Below are 27,630 nucleotides of genomic sequence, written 5' to 3'. Positions count from 1 at the left end.
AGACGTTAGCCACGTATTAGCACCCTGAGGTAAACATTAACCAGACTCAGGAATATGGGGCGCGTGCGTGGATGGGAAGGTGGGCGTGGCTGTCCGGCGCGGCTAATTTGCATAACCAAACGCGAGCCAGGGAGGGGCTCTAGATTATAAATGGGGATACCGGGGTAAATCAGGGGTTTCTAGACTAATCCTGGATTGTACGTGTGTTTAGGCTCGAAACAATACGGGGTTGACAATGTTTGGCCTTTAAATCCTTTGTTTGCTCCAGTGTAACCTGTGTGTCTATATATATATATATATATATATATATATATATATATTATATATATATAGCTCTCTCTCTCGCCTCTGAGCTAACGGCAGTGTCGAGCGCGCGCTGCACAGGGTAACACGTTTAGAAATTTCGCGCTTTCCGCGTGCGCTCCTTTGACGTGTGAGGAGGAGAAGGCGGCCTACGGTGAGTCCAAAAAATAAAATAAAAACCCAGCAAAACCTTTTAAACATCACGTTTGTTATGTATGCACACTGTGCGTTGTGTTTCTCAGCCGCACGGAGTGGGAACGAATTAATTCGAAGGTGGGGAGAAAATATGTGCGTTTTAAATATGTCATGTCATTTTTTTTTTTTTTTTAAATTCTTATTTGGCTCGCGCATCATAATTAGAGATGCCTAAACGGGACTGCTTACGTGTCCTGTAGTCTATTATCCTTATTTTTGCGCGTGCACTGATTTAAGAGCGCCTGGCTTCACGTTGTGCATTCGTCTCCTATCGAATTCTCATTTTGTTTGTGTTAATAACCTCGTGAAGGCTGAGCGCGGACGTTCTAGTCACGTCGCGCGCTAGAAAATCGTGGGCAAATAACCTAATGGTAGTCTTGGAAGCGAAATATTTTGTGGCCAGACGTCTTTCATTTCCCTATTCCCATCCGCAACAGCCTCCATTACTGAAACGCTGACCTTAAATAACAGCTTTTTTTAAATGTTCCTGTCGTCGTTCACTATTAATGGTATAAAATGTGCTGTTTAATTTTTTTTCTGTTTAATTAATACTAAGGTCATCTTGGCCGCACGCGATATTCCGGTATTATTCCCTATAAGAGGTTGTAGGCGTGGAGAATTAACCCGTGAGTGTATTGGTACTGTGTGAGCATGGGTGATTGGGTCAGCTGTCTCCATTTTTAAATGGCCTTTGTCAGTAGATCAAACTGACAAAGCTTAAAGAACACACTACATCCGGATAAAATGTCATCTGATCCCGACACATTTACTAACTGGCACATCAAATCGATACAGTGTAATCGAGGCTGATTAATTGATTTTGTAAACATCCAATCAAAAGCTGGTGGTCACACAAGGAGGTGTTCACCAGACACACGTTTGCTTCCCTGATTTAAGAGTTCCCATCAGAGTTTCCTTCAGGTCTGCAGATAAAATAGGTTTCGACTACTAAATCCCAAACACCCTGTTTACATCCCAAAAAATCCACACAGTGTGTCTGTAGAGGATTGAGTTCATGACCTTCTGTTTACTCTGAATGGAGGTGTGAGGTTTGCACTCAGGGAATGGAGGAGAACTTTTTAACCCTGTTGCCAAAAGGCAGCTGCAGGGCTCCTGGTCTGGTTTATCCTTCCTGGACTCATTTGCATGCCATCTTAATAACAACTGGGCCATTTAGAAGTGACAACTGCCCTAGGCTGCCTGTGTGATGGTGTATGTCCATTATTGTTGTTTAGGTTTTGACTCTCCTACTTTGGTTCAAAGTTTTGCCCTGCATCTCTTTCCATGAAGTTAGCTGGGTAATTTAAAGGAATACGCAACTGGCTGTCAGCCTGATCCTTATACACCACATCTGTAGTGTATGTGATTGACGCAGACAAGAATCTCAACATGAGAAAAGAACAGAAAGCCTATTTACATGAAGCTAGGTTGTAATTAATGTCTAATGGAAGTTGTCGATCAAACCTTCTGGAAATTAGTCCCATCTATGGGTGTGCAATATTAAGGAAATTGCATATGATATCTGAAGACATTTCTACACGGTTTATCATGATAAACAAGTTTCTTAACAATCATGCCAGTAGTACCCTTTTTTTGTTCTAAAATATGTTGGTATGATTGTCATATTGGCCCAGCCCATGTCCCATCTATGAAAGGATTCGTTTTACAGATTTGGAGCTTGATTTATAAATAAGTTTCCCTGACGCGTTCATGAAGGCATTCCTCAAATACTTTGAATGTAAAAAGGTCCAAGGCAGCCTTCAGTCTTCCATTATGAGTTTCTTGTAAACGGGTTTTTTCACTATTTACTCGTACAGTGAAATGTGTTTATAATTTAAGATGACTCTATCCAATAGGGTTAAACAACTGTCCTTTGTGCGCCTTCGTGAAACACCGGTTATGGCGTTAATGAAGTAGCTAGAATTTTCTAGAAGTTGTTAATAGCTAGATCAAACCATTCTAAGTAGTTGGTGAAGGCAGTACTGTCCTGGTCTCAGCTTCAGATGCTTCACCCATGTCATATGGAGCATCTTGTGCCTTTTGTACACCTTTCTGGTCCAACCTTCCAAATGATGTAGGCTGCAATCAGATTGGTCCTTTTCACTTGTGCGTGCTGGTTTCCAATAACATTGAGATTTTTCTGATGCAGGGGTGTCCAGCCTTATCCGGAAAGGGCCGGTGTGGATGCAGGTTTCATTCCAACCAAGCAGAAGCCACACCTGAATCTACTGAAAACCAAGCCCAACTGATTAAACAGGTGGAATCAGGTGTGGCTCCTGCTTGGTTGGAATGAAAACCTGCACCCTCACTGGCCCTTTCTGGATAAGATTGGACACCCCTTGTTCTAATGAATTAAAACTCACATTTGTTGACAATGGTCCTGGAGAACCCCCAGGTCCTGCACATGTTTTCTCTTCTCTAACACACCCACTTCAACTCAGGAAGGGTTGTTGATTAGCGGAGTAGTTGAATCAGGTGTGTTGGAGCAGTTAAAATGCTAAGATGTGCAGGGTGGGAGGATGGGCTGCAGGAACAGGTCTGTATTTTGTCATCTGCCATGTCAATCTGCCTCTTTCTATGAAAATAGACTGTTCTTGTACATGTTTGTTTACAAAACACCCCTGAGATTTGTGAAGCCCGGCCTTCTGTGGTGGCAGCTTCCTGTCTGTCTTGTGATTTATGGTGTCCACTCCTGCTCAGCATGTGCCAAGCCTTAGTCTTGTCACTTGGTGTAACAGCTCAGCTGTGTCCGGTTATTTTAGACACCTGTTTTAGTAAAGACCTTTGGCTTAACTCGACATTGTTTCCAACATTGTCACTAGGTGGGCTATAAGTAAACAGTGCTGTTTCTGGGTCAGACTTCCTTCGGAGTGTGATTCTCAGGAGTAGGGCAAGTTCAGATTCCTGCATCTGTTTGTACATCTAGTCCTTTGGCTTTGATGGTGGTCTTCAGCACTGATGATTTCATAAAATTTTCTCCATTCTTTGTTTCACATCCCATGTTACTCTGTGGTGTTTGTGTTCTGGTCAAGCAAATGTAATATTTTTGTGACTGTGGTTTTTGTTTTGGCTGAATGACCCATGGGAAAACAGGGTAGCTCTGTAATTATGACAGGGAAAATATTGGTTTACAGCAGCTTCAAGCTGTTATGGGATCATTCTTGTTTGGTTGAAACTTGGGAGTGATGGCTCAGTGGCATAGCATTGTTTCAGCAGTTGTCTGCAAATTAAAAAATTTTTATTGGTTCTGGAGCAACCTGCCCAACCCGGATTGTTCCCATCATTATTGTGAAGAATGTGTCATGGGAAAAGGGGATACTGCATCAATGTTGAAATGTTTGCACCGATACTTTATTGTGTAGTTTGTATGGATCTTCTCTGAGGGCTAGAGCTTGGGGCTAAGCACTTACTAAGAAGTTGAGTGCAATTCTGTCAATCCCAGTGACTTTGCAAATGGATCAAGAGTTTAATGTTGGTACTGGACTGTTTCCAATCCAGTAATGTATATTGTGCTGTGACCATTGCAGAGCTTTGAAATAAGTTCATTATTTGTCAACAGAGGCTTAGCAACTTACTGACTCGCATCCTGCTCCAAATATAGTGCTTTGTTTGTATAAGCAACTGGTCTCATTTTAATCTATTTAAAGCAGGACTCCTATCCATTACTATAATCTCTTCTGTCTGTTGAATCCACATTACATCATGCCAAGTGACTCAACCCATCACGCCACCGTTCACCATCTGCACCACTCTCCCTGTTCAACTCTCGCTGCCAGTGTAAATGATCTCCATGTAAAAATGTAGTTTGCGTGTGTTCTCCGTGTGTGGCAAAAGGGGTGTGTCTACCACCTGACCTTGTCTTTCTGTTGTGCTAGCTTACCAAATGCTTGTCCTTTGCCTTCCCAACCCCCCTACTAGTTTGGCACGTTCTTGTTGAACCCTGACTATGTGCACACACACAATACTGAGCACTGCAGTGTCATTTTACCACATTCGGACGCTAGACACTCATGCATGGCCAATACTAATCTAGCTGGATGAGAGAGATACTGTCTGCTACCTCAGGGCTTTCCTGTTTCTGTGCCGTCATGAGCAGTTAACCCTCTCAGGGTGCTCTCTCAGACCTCATTTTCTCATCATGCATTTAACCAATAACTGCACCAAATGCAAGGTTGGGAATAAACATGCACTGAACCACCTTTCTGTGGTTATGGTTTGGTAATGGGGGGTGGGTGTATTGAGGGTGCGGTCTTCCTGCTGATGGAAAGACTTTTTCTATGGTTTAAACCGGTTTTATAGGTTGAACTAATAAGTATGAGGTCACAATTATGAGAAAATGGCTGGTGGGGCTACAAGCGCTGTGAGCGCATTAAGCACTGGAAAAAGTTTGATGGAAAATTTCAGCAGCTGAGAGAAAAATGCTGACTCTGAACGGAAATATGGTGGTTTGTGCTCTATTTTAACCCATGTGTTTAGAAATACATCCTAATGAAGGATGTGATACTGAGACAGGTGACCTTTTGACTGTTCAATATTTTCAACATGTTACTTTCTACCCAATTTTAGTTCAGTGTTTCATTAGTATATGTGCAATCCTTCATGATTCTCACTTAAAATAACTCCTTCCTCTGACATTTTGAACCCTTGTATCCTATTACCATCACACTAGGAAGAAAACCAACACCAGTTACCAATTGCAAACAGCAACAGAGTCGATGTTTAGTGTCACTGAAAGGCCACACAAGAGTCTCAAATCACCGTGCAGTGGCCTCGTCCTACTTGGCATGCTGATGCATTTCAGGGCCCCAGTGAGAGGTCTTGCAAACTGGCAAATTGCCAGTGCTCTTGCTGGTAGTCGGGACATTGCTGTACTGAGTAGTACGTTGGGGGAGAGAGAGGAGGATGAGGAGAAATATTTCAGTAGGAGCTCTGTGTGCACTGATGGCATAGTGAGAGTTTAGCCTTTTAAGGTTTGATGGTGTGAGCTCTGCATCTTTTTTTTTTTTTTTTTTTTTTTTTTAAATTTCTCTTCTCTCAGATGACCCTTTCATCGCCTGTTTGTCCTGTAACTGTTCGGTGTGTGTTAGTTATGCTGCTCGAAATCATGCTTTTTGGTTTTTAAAAAAAGCTTTTGAAACTGTCAAGTTTTGCAGGATCTCTGGCCTTCAACTGGCATTTTTTTTTTGTATAAATACAAGTCTTCCTTTATTTCACTGAAAATGAAAGACATGGGGAAAGATGGTTTTGGTAATCATCCTGGCTCTTGTGTCAAGAATGCAGGATGTGGCCAGCTTGCAGCTGCACAGGAACACAGTACACACTCACACTAGCTCAGTTTGGTCAAGCTGTTCAATTGTAGTTTTGTGAGGATTTTTAACTTTATAGCAACATGCCAAAAGCCTCTCATGACTTCTGACCACTCAAATATGCATGTGGTTGTCCAGCTACCATAACCCCACCCTTCATCACACCTTTTAATAGACCCGTATGTCCTGCAGTTCAAGCATGTCCTCTGTTCAGAGCCTTACTAGGTACTTTACTATTTCAATAAAAGCCTGCCATCACATGAATGGTGAGCTTTCTGAAAGCACTCCATTCTCTGTTCCACACTTCCTGCATGCTCATTAAGTGGACCATATTTAATGGCTATGCTGTAATAAACGGAACGAGGCAGAACACTAGCCAGCATAGAATGATGAAGGGGTGGGGCATGTTTGTTTTTCTTGGTCTAGACAGTAGTTTGGGTTTATCTCGTCTGTGAAACAGACAGAACAGGGATAAACGAGGGATGTCTACTCTGGCCGATCCCCAACACAATCAAGTCATGTTTTTAAGAGGTGCTTAGCATTAAAGATTAAATTGGTCTGACAGTCTGTCCTGCTTAAGTCCAAGACTACTTATTTCTCCAGTCACACACAGCAGACCTTATCCTCCTGTCTTTAAGTACAGACTGGGATAGAGGGGTGGGATTATGAATGAAAAACAGCCTGCTGTCTTCCAGCTAAGAGAGCCCTTCTCAGAGGAGTGAGTATAGAGCTATTTATATGTATGGAGGAATGGTGTCATACTTAGGAAGGAATGGTTTAAAATACGATTACTTTACAGCCTATGGCTTCTGAAAGCTGATGCCCTGTTTTTCTATTTGAATGAGAGCAAGGAGTGGGCTGTTTGCGTGTTGGATGGCAAATGTGGTAATGTTACCAACGAAACCTGTTGTTCAGGATGTATTGTTCATGTGATCTTTTCTCCAGTCTTTACCATGACCATCTTAAGAGCATTTCACAAATGTTTAAATGTGTTCTCCTTCTTTAAAAATTTAAATTGATGTACTAAAACACTGAACAAAATCAGAAAGGTAGAAATGCTGTAACTACCAAGCCAGTTTGGATAACTGCAACAGTCAGTACGTTTACATGGACAACAATAATCCGATATTAACCCGCTTAAGATGATACTCTGATTAAGAAACTACCGTGTAAACAGCGATTATTGATTACCTTAATCTGGCTAAAGACATATTCGAAGTAAACACAAATGGAATTGATATGTGGAGTACTCCCTGTTTTAGACGTGCATTACAGACATGTACACACCTTTTAATCACACTAACATCGTGTTTTCACTGCATTTTGCGACAGGACACGTACACACACGGCATTGCTCAACCGTTTGACTGCAAACAAGGGAGCACGGCTGCGTCCGAAACAGTGTACTTTTGAAACCACCTTTGTGATCTCCATAATGCTTTAACTGGCCAAGCTAATGGCAACGAATTTACCCAGTTAACACTGCTCACATTAAGTGACTAATTCAGTTAACTTTTCTGACCTGCATTTTGCCGGTAGTGTGGTTGCTTTAATCTGGTGGTCCCTTTAAGATTTGATTATGATGATGAAGGTCACATGACAATGCCAAGGTAGTGGATGTATGTCTGGGATTGTTTTCATACTACACACATGCTGATTAGTACGTACTGTTTCAACGGCTGTGCAGTAGGTACTACATCAAATTCAGTACGTACTGTCACAGTATGTGACTTCGGATACAGCATAGGCTTTTTTTGGTTGTGATTTCTCTAAATGAAACCTTTTTTTAAACCAGGTCACTGTGTCCTCCATGCCTTGCAAACTAACTATACAGATGGCTGCACCAGTACTATATGCAACAATGATTTCACTCTTCATACTTCTACAGCACTCGTTCATGTGTTTAACTTTATCCTTTTGTCTGTTACTTCTCTCCAGTAATAGAGTACAAATTGAATTTCACTGCTTCCGTCTTTCTTGTATTACATCCCCCACCTTCCCCAGTACACACCCACTCATTTTATTCACTCGCTTGCTTGCTGGTCAAGCCAGTTTTTGAACCTACACAATAGCTCTGTTGCCCAGGCCATCTGCTTTCAGGGAACAGATCTTGTATAAGGGTGATTGGGGGAGGAGGAAAAGAGGACTGAGGTCCTAGAGAAAGAAAAGCCATGGCTTAAAGGGCAGTGCTGCTAAAGAAGAGTAGAGAGGGGTCAGTGGGTTCATTGCTGTGATTTTCTTTGCAGGGTTTCTATCCTCTGATTAACTTGGATTCTCTGATTTCGGTTGAGCTCAGAACAGCACACGGTTTTACAGGCTCAGTTTTAATGCTATGGCAAGATCTGTAGAAGGGAATCGGAACAAATTAAGGAATAAAGTAGTTGAGTGTAATGGCTGCACAATCTTATTTTGATTTTTTGATTAGGTTTGGTAGAATGCTATGTCTTAGTTCTCTAGAGCCTAATGGAGTCCTCTTGGTGACTAACATGAGGCAGCATTCCTAAAATGTATAGCTTGATTTTAAAATGTAGAACTTCACTTATTACTAAATTCAAACTAGGGCTGCATGATTATGGTCAAAATGATGATCACTATCATTCTGATCAATATTGAGCTCACGACTCTTTAAAAGGGACATATTTTTATTGCACTTTCACATTTAAATAAATAGACCACTACTTTCACCTCAGTGTTGTGCTACATTCCTGCTAATGTACAAATCTTTGCCTCAAGTTAGACTGATCCTTAAAGTGAATCACCTTGTATAAGCAACATATGCTATATTTTGTGTACAATTTTATTTATAAGTAAAAAAAAAAATAAAAATGCCATCAACCAAATGAAAATATACAATCCAATAGAACAATATGCAACCAAATGAAAACAACTCGGGCGTATGCAGAAAAGGCAATAACGGTGTTTTACGAGAGGAGAGACGCAGCCAGATCACCCAATAGAGTTGTGCAGGGATGACTTCATTTTTGTGCCGGAACCCAGAAGTTAGCATTACACTGGTTCCCTCGACAAAAACTCAAGCTCTGTGGTCAACAAAAGTTTACAATACGAACACGTTTTGTTAAAGATAACTTTCACTAATGAACACAACTTTTATTACGTTTGAAGCCTAAATACAATCGGCAGAAATAAACAGCTAACCATACGCTATAAACGAAGTACAGCACGGTTGCTCGACATCGTCACCATGAACAAGCTTCCGACAGCTTTTATAAACTTGATTTAAAAACGTTTTCCATAATACGGATTTACTCTGTGGATGAATCTTCATCTCCCCCAGCCCTTTTTTTTTAAATATATTTTTTTAAAATAAATAAATAAATAAATAAATAAATAAATAAATAAATTAAAATAAATAAAAATAAATAAAAAATAATGATATGATATGAAAAGAAAAGATAAGATTTGGGGGGAATTGTGCACAGCATACCTGAACCAGTTAATCTGCGAAGACTTTTCCTGTTTGGTGTGATGTTTAATGTGCCACTCTATGGTGACTGGCTGTAAGTTTAGGAACCGCTTGGTTTGATATGCAGCAGTGTTTTCTATTAGCGGAGGACGAACTTTAAACGCAGTGTCGCGGTCAATCATGTTCATGTAATCGTGGGCAGTCAAAATCGTAATCGAGATCAACATTTGAATAATTGTGCAGCCCTGATTCAAACCCCCTCACATACAAAATTGTGCATTCTTTAGGTTATTTGTAGTATTCCATGGAATTCTAAATATGCGAAAATGGATCCAAAGTGAAAGCAGAACATTTTTAAGAGAACTTGTTTTAAAACCCATTTACCAGAATCTTATTGAGATTTAGTAAATACCACATCTCTTCCATAGCTTATTTGTCCTGGATTTGTTGTATATTTATTAATTCATATATTCATACTTCATATTAATTCATTATTTTCCATTTTTGTCTGTTATAGTAATGAATAATTTTTTTTTTTTTTTCTTGAACTTCAGTGTTTAGAATGACATTCTTTTTCTTATTTTTAAAGTAAAGTCAAATCCAACAGCTGATCCTGGGTTAAGCGTATACAGCCCTGAATCCAGACTGACAACTGGGGCATACAAAGACTTGCCAGGCAGCGGTTGAGATGAAACCTGATGGGGTTGCTACAACTCCGGCTGAGCCAGCAGATGATGTGGTGGAGTCTGTTCCTGAAGCAGCTGGAAATGAGGAGCAGGTCCAACAAGACTTGAGTCCATCATCTCCACAGCCTGAGAAGCCGGACAATGAAGGTGAGCAAGAAGGAGCGAACTCAACACTGCCTCCTCCTGAAAAAGAGGTTAATGGGAAGTTTTCAAAACCTAAGGACAAGACTAAAGCCCCAGTAAAGACCAAGCCTGGAACTGCAGGTACTAAAGCAACAACCACAACAGGCACTGCATCTCGTCCTGCCATTGCTCAAAACCAAGTGGCCAATGGTGTTCTGAAGAAGGCCTCAAATGGTGCAAGCAAGAAACTGGTGAGTATGTCCTCAGAGATGAAGAAAAGTGCCCCTGTTGGAGGCTCACCTCAAGTCAAGAAAGTGCCTATTGCTACAACTGTAGCTCCAAGGACACAGGTGAAGGCAGCTGAACGAAAAGCTGTTGGATCTGTCGGCTCAACGGCCTCTACAAGTAGTGGGACAAGAAAAACGGCAGCAGCAGCAGCCTTGTCAACGTTGAGCAAAAAACCAGTAACAGGAGGCAGCAATACGGCAGTCAAACCTAAGACCCCAGGTACCGCTCAACAGAATGACTCTGCACCAATTCTGTCTTATTTCTAACCGTTTTCTCAACCAATCTATCCATCTCTTCAGCAGCATCAAGGCCTACTACTGCACCTGCTGCCAAAGCCAATGTTTCAGCTGCCTCCAAAGCTGCACCTATTCCCAAGACAACCAGGTAATCCCAATAGGGATGTAGTGTTAGTTGGAATACAAATTTTAATCCTTGATTTTAAAAGTCACTTTGGCTGCTACTGAATGAGCAAATGTATCCATGTAAACTGGTAGCCATAGCTTTGCACATAGAGAATTGTTGAGCATTTTGCATTGGCTCGCAATGTTGGCATGACTACATCCAGTGAAGTGGTCAGTCACGGTGAATATTTAATATCCCTGCATAATGATGCCTGATTTGTGGTGGTGGGGGGTGGATGAGTGTTGAATGTACACTCAAAAAAATCCCTTGTTTCCTTTACACGACTCCTCATTTATTTCTGTAGTCATATTGTCACAATTTGTGTTTTACGTAAGTGAATTATTACTGTAGAAACTGCTTGCTTCATCCCTAATGCAATGCTTTCTTGGATCAAAAATCCAGCACAACCAACTTAAGTGTACACAATTCATGGTTTGAAGACGGTTTCCAGCCCATGTCATAACATGCAAGTTTAAATGGTAAGATTAGTAGTAATGCTGACCGACAGGGTTGGAGATAAGAGGGGATGGGAACATTCTGCTTTTCAGTCCGTTTCTGCAGATCAGAAGACGTTGATTGCTTTCCATTAGAGTTTGCATTAATTGAGTTTTGTTGACATTATATATCTTTCAAATGTTGCAGTAATTGGTTGATGTATAGCAGTTTCATTCATTCCCTTTCTTCAATGCCTGTAATACCCCCAGATTAATTTTATTCCCCCCCCCCCTTCCCCCCCCCCGTATGTTCACCCATTATCCTGTCCATGTCTTTTCTTTGATGAAACGGTCCGTCATCTCTGTGCCTTTAGATTGATGTAATCTAATGGGAAGGCCCAGGTCCTTTGTCCTCCTTGCAGAACAATTGGCCACTGTGGCAGAATAATTTGTGGGGGAGAAAAGTCCAAGCATGTGTGGCTTAGGCATTTAAACATGTTATGCACCGTGAACATAAGAGTGCACTTGGTGCCCATTTTTGTCTTAGTTGCAGCTAAAGTATGACAGTGCCCATGATTTGGGTGGGGGGGGGGGAAATAAGAGTACTGCTTTAAGGTCTAACTGTAGTGATGAATTTTTTTTTTTTTTTTTTTTTTTTTTTTTTTTTCCCCTTTTTTTTTTTTTTTTATTGCTATCGGGGGGAAGACTTAAAGCTATTGACATCTAATACCATTTGTACAGAGAATTTTCATTATCCCAGACAATGAGCTTTTTAAACTTCCTTTTTTCAATGTTAATATAATTGATAAAAATGATCTGCTTTATTTTTTTTTTTTTTGCTCTAGGCCTACTGTAGCAGCTGCTTCTTGTCCTACCACTTCCTCAGTGCCAATTAGACCAACAACCACTGCTAGTAAATCTACAGCCTTAAGAAAAAATGTCTCCGCTCCTTCGGCTGCTGACTCATCACAGCCTTCTAAGGTCTCCACTACTGTAGCAGCTAAAAAAGGTAGCTGAAATATGGTAAAACATTAATGGGCTTGTTCTTTTCACTCTAGGATGCTTATTGAAGACTACACATTGCTTTTGGTGATAACCATTCAAATGGTATCTTCTGCATCCTAGATATTAAAACCACCATCAGTGCGGCAGCCAGAAAACCGTTGGCCTCTACCACCACACGCTCTACAGCTACAAAGTCCTCCAAACCTGAACCCCCCAAACCTGGTACAGCTGCCAAACGATCATCTACAGACGCTAAAACATCTCAACCAAAAACGGATGAAACTAGACAAGTACCAACAAGGAAGGCCCCTTCAAGTTCCCGAAACATTTCCTCACGCCCTGCTTCAGGCAGTAACCACAAGCAGGGAATAAGTAGTAAACTAGTCTCTGTGAAGCATCAAACAGCCAAACCAACACACTCTGTTTTGCCATTAGTCATCAAAGGAAAGCCTTCAGAACAGTCATCAGAGCCTGTGGAACCCTCTGCAATTTTGGAAGCAACTGCCTCTGTAACTACTGCAGCCATAGCACCTGTAGAATCTGTGATAGAAGCACAAACTCCTTCAGTAGAGCTAGCACAGCCTGATCAACAAACCAGTGCACTTGTGGAAAGTCAGGGAGAAGGGGTGCAAGTACCTGCCTCTGAGACTACAAATGTAGACACTGTTTCCACTGAAGAGACAATAGCTGTTGAGTCATTAGCTATGCAGTCAGTAGCTAATGTCCCTGTACTTATGTCTAATCTGCCAACTGTTGTACCAGAATCCGAAAAAGTTCATGACACTGTTTCGGTTGTAATACCAATGGCACAAGAAATGACTGAGCAAGAACTTGTAACTGCTTCACTATGTGAGGTCTCAATTACTGCCCAAGTGCCTCCTAAGGACTTGGATGTTGTTGAGAAGCAGGAAGAGGAAGAGGAAAGGGAGGGCAGTCAGCAGGTGTCTGTGTCTGACATGAGTGGTACACAGCCTACTGAAGAGTCCAGGCCTGGTTCAGCTGGTCTGGCTGGTTCAGTATGGCAAGCAGGAGGCCTGCCCTCAGAATTTGACTCTGAGGATGTAAGCTGTAGCCAGCAAGGAGCCTCTGAGCTTAGTGCTCCTGGTGTTTTAGAGGGCACTGAAAGTATGGATGATCTAGGTGAGGCTAGCCTGAAGGGTGCTGATGAAGTTGCATCAGCTGGATCTCCAGACTTTGAGAAGTTTCCTGATATTCCGGTCAATGAAGATGATGATGACGATGATGAAGATCGTGTTGATTATATGGAAGTAGGATCAGAAATGACAGAAGACCCATTCAGGCAGTGCAATGACAATGAGGATGAAGATGATGATGTGGAGATGGCAAGTGAGGCTGTTACGGAGAGTGGCCTTGAAAGTTATGGAAATGCAGATGAAGATGACTTTGCAGAAGATTACAGATTGGACAACCTGAACCGTATGCAACCTTCATCCATTGTTCCTACTGCCCTTTCTGCAGCAAATCCTTTTGCTGATGCCTGGTCACTACAGCCAGAACCCCTTGTCTCCAGTCCTTCCAACCCTTGGCAAGTGTACTCACAATTGCCTAACCAACCTACTGCTCAAGCCTGTCTGGATATTGGAAGTGCCAAAACAGATCCATCTTCTCAGTCTCCATCTGTTATGGATCCTGATCTAAGCTCACCTCAGCCTTCTTCAGAGCCTGCTGCAGAGATGGATATGGGCCTCAAACAAAGCTTGGCATCCCATTCCCAACACATTTCTCAGTCTAGCACTCTGCTTGACCCAGAACTAGCCATCCATACTTGTAGTGATTCAAGCACACCTGAGGAGTTGAAAGATTACAGTATAAGCCCTGGACTAGAGAATCAAAAACCGCCTTTAACAGTGAGCCTGATTCCTGCTTCTTTGCCAGACATCATGCAGGATCTACGCATTTGTAGATCTGATCATGCAGGATCTGAACATGAAGAGGATGAACCGGAGACTCTGCCTGCAGATGACATGTTGGTGCAGAAGTCATCACAGTTGACAGACCAGCCATCCTTACATTCTTCTGCCACTGGAGATGAGGCTAGTGACACTGAAGGGGACCTGCAGCTCAGTGACCCTACTGAACCTGGTTCTACTGGAAATGAATGCTTTGACAGCACACAAGTTGTCCATAGCATGTCAGCCTTGGTGGAGGAATGTGAGGAGGCCTGCATTGAGATGGAGGGAGGTGGTGGGAGTGACACTCCTCAGTCTGCCACTTCAGCTGCCTCCTATGGTTTTGAGTGCACAATCTCTAACGCTAATGCTCCGTTTACCACAGAGAGCTGCATCAAAAGCCTGGGCATTTTTTCGCTCGAAAATGAAGAGCAGCTTCCAGAAGAGTCCAAAGACGCATCACTTATTAAGGAGCTGAACCTTGCAACTGCCAGTACATACTCACAATTACCAAATCAACCTGCTAATCAATCTTGTCTGGATATTGGAAGTGCCAAAACAGATTTATCCTCTCCTCAGTCTCCATCTGTTATGGATCCTGATCCAAGCTCACCTCAGCCTTCTTCAGAGCCTGCTGCAGAGATGGATATGGGCCTCAAACAAGGCTTGGCATCCCATTCCCAACACATTTCTCAGTCTAGCACTCTGCTTGACCCAGAACTAGCCATCCATACTTTTAGTGATTCAAGCACATGTGAGGAGCTAAAAGACTACAGTATAAGCCCTGGACTAGAGAATCAAAAACCGCCATTAACAGTCAGCCTGGTTCCTGCTTCTTTGCCAGACATCATGCAGGATGTAGGCATCTGTAGATCTGATCATGCAGGATCTGAACATGAAGAGGAAGAATTTGAGATTCTTCCTGCAGATGACATGTTGGTGCAGAAGTCATCACAGTTGACGGACCAGCCATCCTTACATTCTTCTGCCCCTGGAGATGAGGCTAGTGACACCGAAGGGGACCTGCAGCTCAGTGACCCTACTGAACCTGGTTCTACTGGAAACGATTGCTTTGACAGCACACAAGTTGTCCATAGCATGTCAGCCTTGGTGGAGGAATGTGAGGAGGCCTGCGTTGAGATGGAGGGAGGAGGTGGTGACACTCCTCAGTCTGCCACTTCAGCTGCCTCCTATGGTTTTGAGTGCACCACCTCCAACTCTAATGCTCTGTCTACTACAGAGAGCTGCATCAAAAGCCCGGGCATTTTTTCGCTCGAAAATGAAGAGCAGCTTCCAGAAGAGTCCAAAGATGCATCACTTATTAAGGAGCTGAACCTTGCACCTGCCAATGCTTCTGCAGATGTTGACCAGCAAGGGGAGAGTCAGCTAAACTCTGAGCAGCAGTACATGCTTTGTGGGAAGGGCACTGAGGAGTTGCCAGAGCCTTGCTCACCAAGAGGCACGGTCTCCAATGAGACGGGTTTGGATAGCTCTTCCTACTCAGAGCACCAAGACTTGGATTGTGACGCACCGCATCCCTACTACTCCACAATATCCGAAAAGACTGATAGCTTCTTAACAGGTAATGTATAGGCTACACTTTGCCAATGCACCTTTCAGTGTTCTTTGCTGTCTGTCAGGGTCTTCCCATGTTTGTCTTAATGCTTAAAAAAAAAAAAAAATGGAAGATTGTAAGAAGTGGCGGGGGCGGGGGAGGCTGATCATTCAAAATGTCAGTGCCACTCCCCAGCACTATTAATAGTACCCCATCAATATATGGCTTAAAAGTCCTGTATGTGCAATAACTACTACCATATTCCAATTAGAAAAATTGTTTCTCTTAACAAATGTGTGTTGCCTTGGACTGGCATGAATTGTGGAGTTCACAGAACAAGACCGATGAATTATTCAAGACTAAAGAACTGTGGGTTGGGCTTAGCATTTTTGTGTATTTATCATGGCATTTTAATGCAAGCACTAAATTGTTTTTGTATTTTGTTTACTCTTCTCATTGAGTTAAAGTCTTCTTGACTTACTCCTGTCTCCCCTTCCACACACATGCCTTGTTTATCCTTTGCACTATTGGGTTTTCTTAACCCTTACCCTTAATGTTGTGAAAATATTTTTCCTTTTGAGTACTTACTGTCCTAGCTTTAAATAAAGGTTAGACATTTAACAAAACTTTTCTTCCAGTATTTATTTTTTTTAATTGATGAAATTCATTAAAGTGGACATTTACCTGGAATGAAGATGACCATTGTTTATTGTGCAGAAGCATGGTACACTAGCTAATGATGAGCCACAATCCTGACAATGGCTTGAATAGTTTCCCCACCCCATATTTATTTTATGGTTGTTGCATACATCTTCCTAATATACACGTACAATAAGCCTTTTAGTTTTACTTACTACCATGGTTAACTGTTTAAAAAATGCCAACATGGATGCAAATACTAACCTAGAAAACCATGTTCTTATCTATACGCAATTTGATTTGTTCATTTCTGAATGTGGCCTGTCGTGTTCTATGATGGCAGTCTTGCCACCTTTTTACATACGTTGACCACAAAAACATACATCTCTCAAATTAATGTTGTTGAAAACAAAATTTACTGAAAACTGGAGTTAGGACTTTGCACTCCTATTCCAGTCTGCTTCCACGTCTATTTTGGTGTACCCCTCCCTGCCTCTTTTTTTTCCACCCTGACACCTACTTGAATCCCACCGCCCAGAGGGAAGGAGAAAGCACGAGATCTACAAGGATTCTGGATCTCATTCTTTACCAAGGTGCTTAGTTGTCCTTTCCCTTTTTTTTTTTTTTTTTTTTTTTTTTTTTTGTTTTTTTGACCCTTTTTTAAATTGCCTTCATCTCCATATGGCTTGGTTCTTCTGCTGTTTATCTGACCCACCACTCGAGGCTGACCAAATGCTATGCTTTGACCACCACCCAGAATTCAGTTCTGTCAGGTGAGCTTCTTTAATGAAGGATTCACACTGACTTGCAGAAGCAATCACTTTAAGTCTGTCCACTTTGAGATGGTAAATTACATGTACCTCTAAACTGAATTATCTTGCACAGTGATCTGCTCACTGATCCTGCTGTTCACAAGGGTTGTTGCTTGAGGCATGCTTGCGTGTGGTATGTGTGTGCTCCTTCTTACTATTTGCACATTGCTACCTTTTTGGTAATATGCATGGTGCTTGCATGTGTTCATCCAGTTGTCTTGTTTGAGAGTGGGTTGTTTTTTATTTATTTTTTAAATACAAACTTTTTTTTTACTCTTCACAATAGTCAGTGGTTACTGCATATACAGGGCGTGGCCGCTTTCACTGCACAAAAACCACTGCACAAAATCTCATTCTTATTCTGAATGGTTTTTATACTGAATATACTTTGTCTATGAACTTTCTGTGTGCCCTGCTACTACCACCACCAACTCTTTATTTTTTTCCATCTTTCATTTACTGCTTAATGTTTTACTCCTACTTGATACTGTACCATCTTATTCCATTTATCTTTTCTAACACCTGCTTGGACTATTTGCCATGTTCACAGGAAGTGACCTCTGTGTTCAACAGCAAGAAAAGGTGCCCACAGTCCACACAACAAGGCCACCCAAGCACCATTCTGGGCTACGTGTGGATCATGTGACCCGTCTACCTACTGATCTTCCTCCCCGGATGCCAAATCTGGGGTGCAACACTCAACTCCGTCGGCTAGAACAACATCAGCAGCAGCTTGAGGAGATTGAGCAGCGGCGGGAGCAACAGAGCCGTAGGGCTGGGAGACAAATGGAGGAAAGGGAGGAGAAAAACCAAGTGGCAGGAGAGCTTGAACAAAAGAACCGGGAGAAGAATGAGACTGAGTTGGAGGTTCAGAGGAGGGATCTGCTCCACCTGCAAATTCAACAGCAGCAGCAGGACCTGAAGCAGAGACAGCAGGTCATGCAGTGGCAACAAGAGCTGGAACAACAGAAACAAAGTAAGCACCAAAACAGCCACCAGAAGAATGCAACTGCAGTTCTGTCACCTTCTGGGCTTTGCACCATCTATGAGGCTTTAGAGATCAGTGATTCAGAGGAAGACTTCGAAGACAAAGTGGAAGAGAGGGAAATATTGCTAAAAGTAAAGGTAGAACATGAATGCTCCCCCAAAGAGAGAAGTAGCATCCCAGAGGCAGGCTCCAGTTCAGATAACCCAGATTCTCCACAAAGCACACTTCCATTTCCTAATCTCCTTCAGGACCGTGAAGGGCAAACTCGCTCTGTGGCCTTAGACAGCCCTCCTCTTTCTGGATCCAGCTCTTGCCAGCAGCCTTCTCCTCTGGAGCTTGACTGGAGCAAGAAAGCAGACATTGTCCAGCAGCTGATTAACCAGACATTATTACTAAATGGGGACAACTGCTCCCCGTTATTGCTCCTCCCTGGTGGAGCTGCTGGGACACTGAGCCCACTGGAGACTAGCCTTTGGCCCAGCCTGTCCACACTTACTCCACCGTCTGCCACAGTGACTTCTGTTAGCAGCTTCTCGGCTGAGATTTCTGGTAGTTCTCCACAAGGTGAGTGGACAGTAGTGGAGCTAGAGACTCATCATTAAGCCTACTGTTGAGGGGAGGCAGACTAAAAAGGATAACTGCAGCTGTAGGGTGTCGAGGGTAGAAATGAGGAGAATCTACAGGATTCTGTTTTTACTTTGCAAGCAACAATTTCTGAAAACTTTGCAGAACCATACATTTTGTCACACCCAAGGTTATTAATGTTAAAAACTGGTAGCGTCTGTCAAAGTTGCTGTAACTCCCTCCTCCACTGTCTCCACCTAATACTACTGGATAGCCAGGAATTGGCTGCACTGATTAAGTTTATTATGGCAACTTCTTTTTGTACACTTCCCCACCCCTGCCAGACAGCCATGCCATATCACACCAGCTCTGAGTCAGCAAGCTACTTCCATGATCGGTTTATTGCAAGCGTCTGCCTGTCTTTCCTGCACCATCATTTATCTGGGTAAAGCACAGTAGAAGGCAATTCTTGCAGACAATGTTCTTGATGACTTGCATGCAAGTCAGATGGCACTATTAAGCATGGAAGCTAATCGACGCAACCTAGAATTTACTAAATGTTGGCAATAAGCGCTAAAGCATTAATGTGATTAGCCAAGATTCATTTTCTCTAATGCTGTTAATTAAAATATTTAACTGATGCAGTATTTTAAGTAAAGGAATGGTCTTGAGGTTGAGGTCTCAACATGCCAGTTAACTGGTCACAATATGTAGAAATGAAAGGCATCAGCAATACATAGGACATGACATAGGGCAAAAATTTTTTTTTTTTTTTTTTTTTTAAAAAAGTATATTGATGCTAATGGGGAAAGTCATTTACAGGAAACTGAGCTACTGAATGAAATCTTAACACTGAAACAAGGTGAGTACTCTGAGACTAGATAAATTGGTGGTATTTGTACTGCAATTCCGTACAATGGAAATTTCTTATAAAATTTTAACGAAGGCTCAGTAAAACTAGCTCACATGAGGTGGTGTGGGGTTAATGGTGCTACTAATATTTATGAAGGAAATTTAGGTTATGGTTGAGCACAATTTGATACAAAAACCTGTTTGTACTTTTCAAACTATCCCCCTTGAACTGTTCAGATGCAGTGATGCACCAAACTCTTAATTGTAGGCAATGCTATCAAAGTCATATTTAAAAAATTTTAAAATTTTTTTTGCTTCATTAATGTATGAGACCAGGACTATCATTTTAGATTGTGAATGGATTTTGCCGTCTTGTAGAGTAATATACATGTTGTGAAGTGTGCATGTCAAATTCTATTGGTGGTGTTGTACTGTTTGATCTTGTATTGCCCCTTTCCTGTGAAATGTCATTTGTGTGTGTTTCTAGGATTTGTGGTCACTGTTTAACTGTGCATAGACGTGGCACAACCTCTTATGTAATTGGGATACATTTTGTCTGACTAGTCTAGTCAACTATAATTGTTCCCAAAGTTCAAAGGGAAAACTTCTTAAATTTGGGTAGACTTAAAGGTGCAGATGGATTGTTGTAGCCGTTGAGACTGCATGCTCGATTAAATGTATGTAGATGTCCATCCAATACCATATACTTGTTTTCAGGAAGTCTAGATATTTGTAGAAACTTCTTTTTTACATTTTGTCTGTCTTGAGCTTTTTCTTTATTTATATTAAAGATTCCATTAATAGTTTAGTCACTGAACACCGAATCAGGGAATTGAGTCTCCAGGTATATTCAGACCAGTAGTACTGTTGCTGGTCATCACTTTGTGAAATAGAAAAATTCATGTCTTGATGCCAGCTTTTATCAGGATTAGTGTATTCCAGACACACTGGAGTTGATGTTTAATACTTCACTGTAAATAACAATCAGGGATCAAGAAAGAACAAACGGATCAGAATTGTTTATTAAATCCAAAACTTGTATGAACTGTGATCACATTATGCACAACAAATGGAAATGTAATTTAGTTTCATTGTGTATATTTTTGTAATTTATTTTTAAATGAAGGAATGTATTTTTGTATTCAGTTTGTAGATGTTATCAAACCATGGCAGCTCCATTTATTTTGTAATGTATCCAAGTTACTATTTCTGTTTCAATGCTGAAAGAAATAAAACTGGATTGGTAGATGTTAACTTGGCATCTGTTATCTCTTCAGCAATTTTATAAATGTTACCAAAAGTTTAACATTATATAAAACACTGCCTCAAAAAACTAGGACAAACATACAATAGAAAATGTAAGGCAAATATGAACAGTTGAGATCAACAAACAGATCTACAGCGAAAGGAAAACTGATTCTTACTGAACTTGTAAGAATGACGATGTTCTCACTTGTGGTTGGTGGACATCCTTTTCTTGCTGTGTCAGTCCTTAAGTGATGGGGTGTGTCATGCTCTCACCAGCCTGAGACAGCAGCACCCCCAGCAGACGGTCTGTGGCAACGCAGGACAATGGCTCCTCCTCACCCAGATACACAAGTGGCTTGTACTGACCCTGAGGAATCGCGCACAACACCCTACGACACATTTATTTGATATGTAGCATCACAGTGAGGCCAGATTTCCCCTACACTATATGTTCATACAGGAAATGCAACATAAATCTGAATAAACTGTGTAAATTTATACAAGCTGCACGGGGTCATTTCAGTGTCAGTTGAAAATCTATTTTTATTTTATTACATGCTATTTTATTAGATTATTTTGGACAGCAGACAACACTGAGTTTAAAAATCCATCACCCTAATTATCAACAGCATTACAATGCTGCTTTGTGAACGCAGCCCAAGAATTGTTCGATATGCACAAATAGCCCACTGTATGAGAAGAGTTTCAGAATTAGTCATGAATTCCCCAGTTGTCCTTATATAGAGATGTTTTTTGTGTGGAGAGCCTGTTACCAGTCATTGATGTCTTCAGTGTCTGGGTCTGGATATATCTGTACCCATTTCCCTACAGACCACATCCTCAATACCGCTTCTTGCCCTGGCCTCCTGTCTGTCTGTTCTCTCAGTGCCTCTCCCTCCACTAAGTGGATGTCCTCATAGCAGAGGAAGTAACTACAACAGGACAGAACGCACTGGTGAAGAACAATTTCTGATTTATATTCTACGCCATGTTATTGCAAAGCGAGCTTGTTTTTCTGTACAGCAGATGTTCTGGAACACAATTGTGATCTTTTGAACACTTTTTACTTTGAATATTCAAGAATATAGTGCTGGATAATTAGTTTCAATGCCTTTTTTACTTTTTCATATTCATTGTGTGAAAAAGCTGTTCACTGTAAACAGCTAATGGATTTTGGAGTCTGCTTTGGCAAGGATACTGTGGCATGTTTTGAAACATTTGTTTACAGTATACCTCTGCCAAACACTATTTAATGTGCCATTAAATAGAAAACACAGCAGTAAGACAACTTCATCCTCTTGCAGTCACACTCACTACTCTGTACTGTTGCTTTCAGTCCCTCCTACTCCCTTTGCCTCCTGTTCTCCTTCCATCTCTTGTTTGACTTCTGTCCTGTTGTCATTCTTTTCCTCTTCTCTTCCCGCCTCGGTCCCAATCTTTCGCTCCACGTTCCAGCGCATGCGTTTGTACAGTCCCTTACTGGTTGAGGCCAGGAAGGGGGTGGGTTGACAATAACGGAAGATTGACAGCTTGATGTTATCCACCTGACACTGGCCAATGTACAAATGAGACACACTGAGAGGGAGAGAGAGAAAAGAAAAGAAAGCCTATAAGTTAAGGATAAATCCCCTCCCCCCCTCCCTGAAAGATACTTTGATTTCTAATATTGCCATGTGGTTTTCAGACTTCTGTTTACATTTTTCTGGCTTGGAAATTAGTTCCACCTTATGTCTGAGACAGCTGCTCAGTCCTGCCCCTTTTCCTTACAAGTTAATGTTGCATTCAAATTACCTCAGAAGTGGGAAGTTGGAGCTTGCAATTACATAATTTTTACCTCCATGATGTATATTTTCCCTGCTCCACACCATAAACGGTAAAGTCGGTGTTATAGATTTAACAAGTAAATCTGTCTGTATGTTGATGGGTCTATCCTCAACTGATCAGCTCGATCCGAATGAAAAAAATTCTTTTTAAAAAAAAGTTTCTCAATTGGATTAAAAAATACGTTGTGTGCAGTTCAGTGATGTGTATGTTTATTTACTTATTTACATCTTACACCTTGTGCAAATATTTTGTTAGGAATATATGTAATGCACATGTAAACAAACGTTTGAATCGGATTACGATGTTTAGGGTACATATAAAGAGTACTTTCGGAATCTGCAATCGGATTAAATTCATTCTGATTGACAAAATGGCTGCGTGTAAACATACCGAGGGTGCTTCTCATTTCTTATTTGTGCATCCTCGTTTCCTTTCCTTGCATCTTAGCTCCACCTCCTTAGGATGCAAGGATGAGATATGAGGAGAGAGGAATCGAACCAAGCTGAATGGAATATCCTCGCGCTATCAAGCGTCACTTAAAAAAGGGACGTCAATTAACGACTGTGCTCGGCTGGATGACCTCACTGCGCTTCGGGGATCTGCTGTTATGTTGTTGGAGCTCTGTTAACAAAAGCATTCTTAATAATGCTAAATGCACTGATAGTATGTGAAATGTCTGGGTTATTCCACAATTAATTAACGAACAATACATAATTTCTCTCATCTTTTGTGCAGCTTTGCGAATCCAAACATGCAACGATCAATTAATTACATTACTCATTGTAAGCATATTATTATTTAATTAAATTTCACACAAAATTCCATCAAATCATCAAAGGACTTTTTGTTTGAGACTGTGGCAGATGAAAATGAGGAGGGGAATTTATATGTGCGTCAGGTTTTTCGACAAGAAACTTCTGCGTAGGATACACCTGTGTATCCTCGCTCCTACTGTAGCTCCCCTGGAAGTTTCCTCACTCCTCGTTCCTCGCAGTGCACTTAGAGAACTGATATGGCCTTCACGATGGTTGACTTCCACTTCGATTGATTTCCGGGTCACGGGCTGGATGACGGAGGAGCGAGGAAACGTTGAAGCGTCAATCTGAGTATTGAGAAACACCCTTGGTGTTTACTACTGATTCTGTGAGCAGCCATATTGATTTGACATCAGTTGAACTTAGAGTTGAGGAGACCATCCCTAGTAGGAATTCCGAGTTAAGGGGAATATGTCCACTAGGGGTCAGTGTCGCATGAACCAAACCAGAATTTACAGATTTGAGACCGTGAGAAAGAGCTTCAAACAAAGGAGAGAAAAACAACAAGAGGCATAGTTTTTCCCCCTGTGAAACCATTACAAACTGCACCTTTAAACGATCACATAGATAACATAAATATTCATAATATTTGGGGGAAACAGCAGAGAAAAAAGTCTTAATAAAGTGAATATTCATCCTATTTTTTTCTATTTGTATTTCCTATTTAGTCTGAATATTATAAACATTCTTCTTCAGTCTGTGGTGATACTCTGACCCCATTTCTACAACACAAAAGTGTAGGAAACAAACAGGAAACAGTGACCATACAGTCAAACTACTAATTTTTCAGCGTGTATCATTAGCATCAACATCAGAGAACAAGGACAGAGCTTAAGATCTTACAGGTAGCATTAAATAATGCTGTGCTGTGAAAAAGTATTTGCCCCATCCTGATTTCTTCTGTTTTTGTGTAGATCTCATGCTAAACAGTTTTAGATCTTCAACCAAAATACAACATAAAACAAAAGCAGCCTGAGTAAACATTTTTATTTCTTTTTTTATTGAAGCAAAAAAAAAGTTATCCAACACCTAACACCCATGTAAAAAGCGAACTGCCCCTTTAAACTTAAAATCTGATTGTGCCAACTTTAGCAGCAATAACTGCAACCAAACGCTTCCGATAACTGGAGATCAGCCTTTTACTTCCTTCTAGTACTAGGATTTACTCCTATGCTTTGGATCATTGTTTTGCTCCATAATCCAGTTGAGCTTGAGTTTCAATTTACAGACTGAAAACCGGAATTTCTGATACTGGAGTCATGAACAGTGGCCTTTATTGATGCAAGAGAGGCCTGTAGGTCCTTTGATGTTGTCCTTGGGTCTTTTGTGACTTCCTGGATCAGTCGTTGCTGTGCTTTTGGAGGAATTTTGGAAGGTTGGCCACTTCTGGGAAGTTTCACTACTGTGCAGAGTTTTTCCATTTGGAGATAATGTCTCTCACTGTGGTTCTTTGGACTCCCAGAGCCTTTGAAATAGCTTTGTAACCCTTCCCAGACTGATGTATTTCAATCACCTTCTTCCTCATCATTTCTGGAATTTCTTGAAATTTTGTCATAGTGTGTTACTGGGTAAGACCTTTTAACAATTTCATGCTGTTGAAAAAGTTCTACGTAAGTGTTGATTTGATGGAACAGGGTTTGCAGTAATCAGGCCTGGTTGCATCTAGTCCGGCTGAACGCCATTATGAATGCAGTTTCATAGATTTGGGGAATTAGTAACTATGGGGGCAAATACATTTTCACACAGGTCCAGTTGGTATTGGATAACTGTTTTGCTTCAGTAAATAACATTATCATTTAAAAACTGTATTTTGTGTTTAATCAGGTTGCCTTTGTTTTATCTTAGATTTTGTTTTAATATCTGAAACAATTTAGTATGAGATATACACAAAAAGAGAAGAAGTCAGGGGCAAATACTTTTTTCACAGCATTGTAAGCTGATTATTTTTTTAACAAGCTTCAACATTGTCAATATAATCACATCTTATACTAACAACTAAAAATAAGGTAAAGGTATCTTACCACGTCGGGTCGGTTTCGGTCAGAGTAAGGTAACCGTATGAAGCATATGTTATTATCAACTCCTCCAGCCGACTGCACAGTTGCTCACAGAACTCCAACAGCTGCACTTAATGACAAGCAAGAGACAGTGAATGTGTGTGAAAGTCTCATCTGGAAATACCCAACACTGCTATACTTTACAGCAACCGAATTCAGTGTGAAACGAGAAATCATGGACCTCTGCCATCACTATGGACTCCTTAATATGTGTAGTCGGCTCCCTTAGTAGGGCTATAAATAACGTCTTAATGTCCTTGCTCTGCATTCTCCAGCCTCATCACGCAATTTACAAGAAGATTATGCTGGCAAAGTACTTAAATAGAGAAAGCTAATAACTGAGATATGTGGTTTGGATACAGGTTTTTTTTTCTTCTTAGAATAAGACGTCTCTCTTATTTTCACCAAGCTAATTCACTACAGACATTTTTTTCCATAACCATGTCCATAATTCAGGAGCTGACCGTAGTTATCAGTTCTTCACTTTAGATCAAAAACAGTTATTGTAAGTACATTCTTTCTGTCTGAGGTGATCTTACCCGGGTGCGTATGTACTGGGGCAGTGGAGTTCGGCCAGGTGAAGTGTTGCGGGCGGTAGACTCCAAGTAGTTGAAATATGGCTGACACATCCTCAGGAATTTTGGCACCAGAAGAGCGGAGCTCTCATTCTGGGCACGGTCTTCGCTACAAAGACCATCCAAAAGAGTTGCTTTATAGTGTGCTTTGTAAACTAGTTTACAAATTAGTTTGTTTTACAATAGAATATTGTACACTCTTTTAAAAAAGGTTACATTTAGAACTCCTAAGAGATCCCTGGTTTGTCCCGCTGGGATAAATATTAAAAAAACATGTGGCTATCCTAAGAACCCTAGAGTAGCACTTTAAAAATATATATCCTCTTTTCACTGCATCTATAAGGCAGGTGTAAACAGCTCCAGGGTGTCTGGTTTGAGCCTGATCTTGGGTTACGGTTTGTATGGAGTTTTGCATGTTCTCCCTCAAGTGCATGTGGGTTTCCTCTGTATCCTCCAGTTTCCTCCTGCCTCCCAACATGCGGGTAGGTCAAAATGGCTATACAATATTGCTTTTAGGTGTGAATAAGTGTGTGTGAATATATGTGTGTGGTGCCCTGTGATGAACGTTTTCTCTGACTGCACCTGTAGACGATGAGGTTCTGTAACTCGTCGGCCTCGCGGAGAAGAAATTGGAGTTGTTCTTGTATGGGGTATAATTTATTATCCATTAATTTTAGATCAAAGGAAAACGGATCAGAAACAAGCTGCGCCTCCGTGCAGTTCGTTTCTCCGCCGACAGATGGCGCCACCGCACTGTCGTCTATAGTGAAACACGAAAAGCTGGTTAAATGACATTTAATTAAATATAATTCGAGTATGTAGTAGTCAATAAGTGAAAGAGCTTTCATTTCTCTCGGTCTTACCGGGTTCTTTTTTTATTTCCTTAGTATTATAATCCTCAGTAAATGACAACGTCTCTACCTTCTCGTCACGCGCGAACTCCATTTCTAACTGACAACGCTAATATGTTAGCCGGTTAGCTAACACATACACGACATCGAAAGATGAGAAATAGAAAATATAAGTACTTGGATAGGTTCAAGTAAAAAAAATAAAAGTTCAGGAGTGAATGTTAATCTGTCCGTTAATGTACTTGCACAATGTAAGTGTTTAAAGCGGAAATAGTAAACTGATAAAGTACAGTGTTAGCTGCGTCACAGAATAAAGCTCCTCACTGACAGTCGGTGATCACGTGATCTATGTGGCTTTAAAGTTTATGCTACCTTCAAGTGACAACAGAATTATGGTAAACACAAGTTTCCGACACAGAAATTTAAGATGAACACTCTTTCGAAACAATTTCCACACCCAAGTTTATGCTTGGTTACTGATCGTTACTCTTGGTAGAGGACTGTTTCCATGGCCAGGAGCAGATTTAGTGATTTGGCAAAATATAGGAAAGGGGCCCTAATTTCAGTGTTTTAACATCGTTATTTAAATATTCAGCATACGATATTTAGCATTAATAACAATAATCAGGGATGGCCAGGGACCAAAAAGTGGCCCTGGACTTTCTGGCCTTGATACATTCATAAATTAAGCATTCTGATGGCATTTTAGAGTATGGATTTTTAGAAATACATCATTAATTAGCGAAACCTTTCTTAACCATATGTTTATACAGC

The 27,630-nt window shown here is 41.1% G+C and overlaps 2 protein-coding genes across 3 annotated transcripts; one reads left to right on the top strand and one right to left on the bottom strand.

Annotated features, from left to right (window-relative positions):
• The first annotated feature begins 368 nt into the window (after positions 1–368).
• prr36a (proline rich 36a) lies at positions 369–20,508 on the top strand. The gene is made up of 6 exons (XM_053616183.1): positions 369–457; positions 9,818–10,544; positions 10,625–10,709; positions 12,007–12,170; positions 12,287–15,658; positions 17,633–20,508. The coding sequence occupies exons 2-6, from the start codon at positions 9,917–9,919 to the stop codon at positions 18,670–18,672; spliced, it is 5,289 nt and encodes a 1,762-aa protein (XP_053472158.1). The 5' UTR covers positions 369–457; positions 9,818–9,916; the 3' UTR covers positions 18,673–20,508.
• Positions 20,492–27,548, bottom strand: c26h19orf67 (chromosome 26 C19orf67 homolog). 2 transcript variants are annotated; one of them, XM_053615876.1, is made up of 8 exons: positions 26,869–27,548; positions 26,588–26,765; positions 25,970–26,114; positions 25,395–25,495; positions 22,049–22,309; positions 21,508–21,666; positions 20,940–21,123; positions 20,492–20,706 (listed from the first exon to the last, which is right to left on the bottom strand). In XM_053615876.1, exons 1-7 carry the CDS (start codon positions 26,948–26,950, stop codon positions 20,979–20,981), a joined length of 1,071 nt encoding a protein of 356 aa, XP_053471851.1. In that variant the 5' UTR covers positions 26,951–27,548; the 3' UTR covers positions 20,492–20,706; positions 20,940–20,978. The 2 variants fall into 2 exon arrangements, with proteins under 2 accessions (XP_053471851.1, XP_053471850.1); XM_053615875.1 differs by having other exon boundaries at positions 20,492–21,123.
• Between the last annotated feature and the right edge of the window lie 82 nt (positions 27,549–27,630).

Source organism: Ictalurus furcatus, chromosome 26, assembly GCF_023375685.1.
Source record: "Ictalurus furcatus strain D&B chromosome 26, Billie_1.0, whole genome shotgun sequence".
Lineage (NCBI taxonomy): Eukaryota > Metazoa > Chordata > Actinopteri > Siluriformes > Ictaluridae > Ictalurus > Ictalurus furcatus.
This window is presented reverse-complemented; position numbering and strand designations above follow the sequence as displayed.

Excerpts from the sequence above, each read along its gene's own strand:
- prr36a (XM_053616183.1), top strand. The coding sequence starts at position 9,917 with ATGAAACCTGATGGGGTTGCTACAACTCCGGCTGAGCCAGCAGATGAT. Across the intron at positions 10,545-10,624 it reads AGTCAAACCTAAGACCCCAG|CAGCATCAAGGCCTACTACT; the intron begins GTACCGCTCAAC and ends CCATCTCTTCAG. Across the intron at positions 12,171-12,286 it reads TACTGTAGCAGCTAAAAAAG|ATATTAAAACCACCATCAGT; the intron begins GTAGCTGAAATA and ends TCTGCATCCTAG.
- c26h19orf67 (XM_053615875.1), bottom strand. The coding sequence starts at position 26,950 with ATGGAGTTCGCGCGTGACGAGAAGGTAGAGACGTTGTCATTTACTGAG. Across the intron at positions 26,115-26,587 it reads CAGAACCTCATCGTCTACAG|CGAAGACCGTGCCCAGAATG; the intron begins GTGCAGTCAGAG and ends TGGTCTTTGTAG. Across the intron at positions 21,124-21,507 it reads ACTGAAGACATCAATGACTG|GGTGTTGTGCGCGATTCCTC; the intron begins GTAACAGGCTCT and ends AATGTGTCGTAG.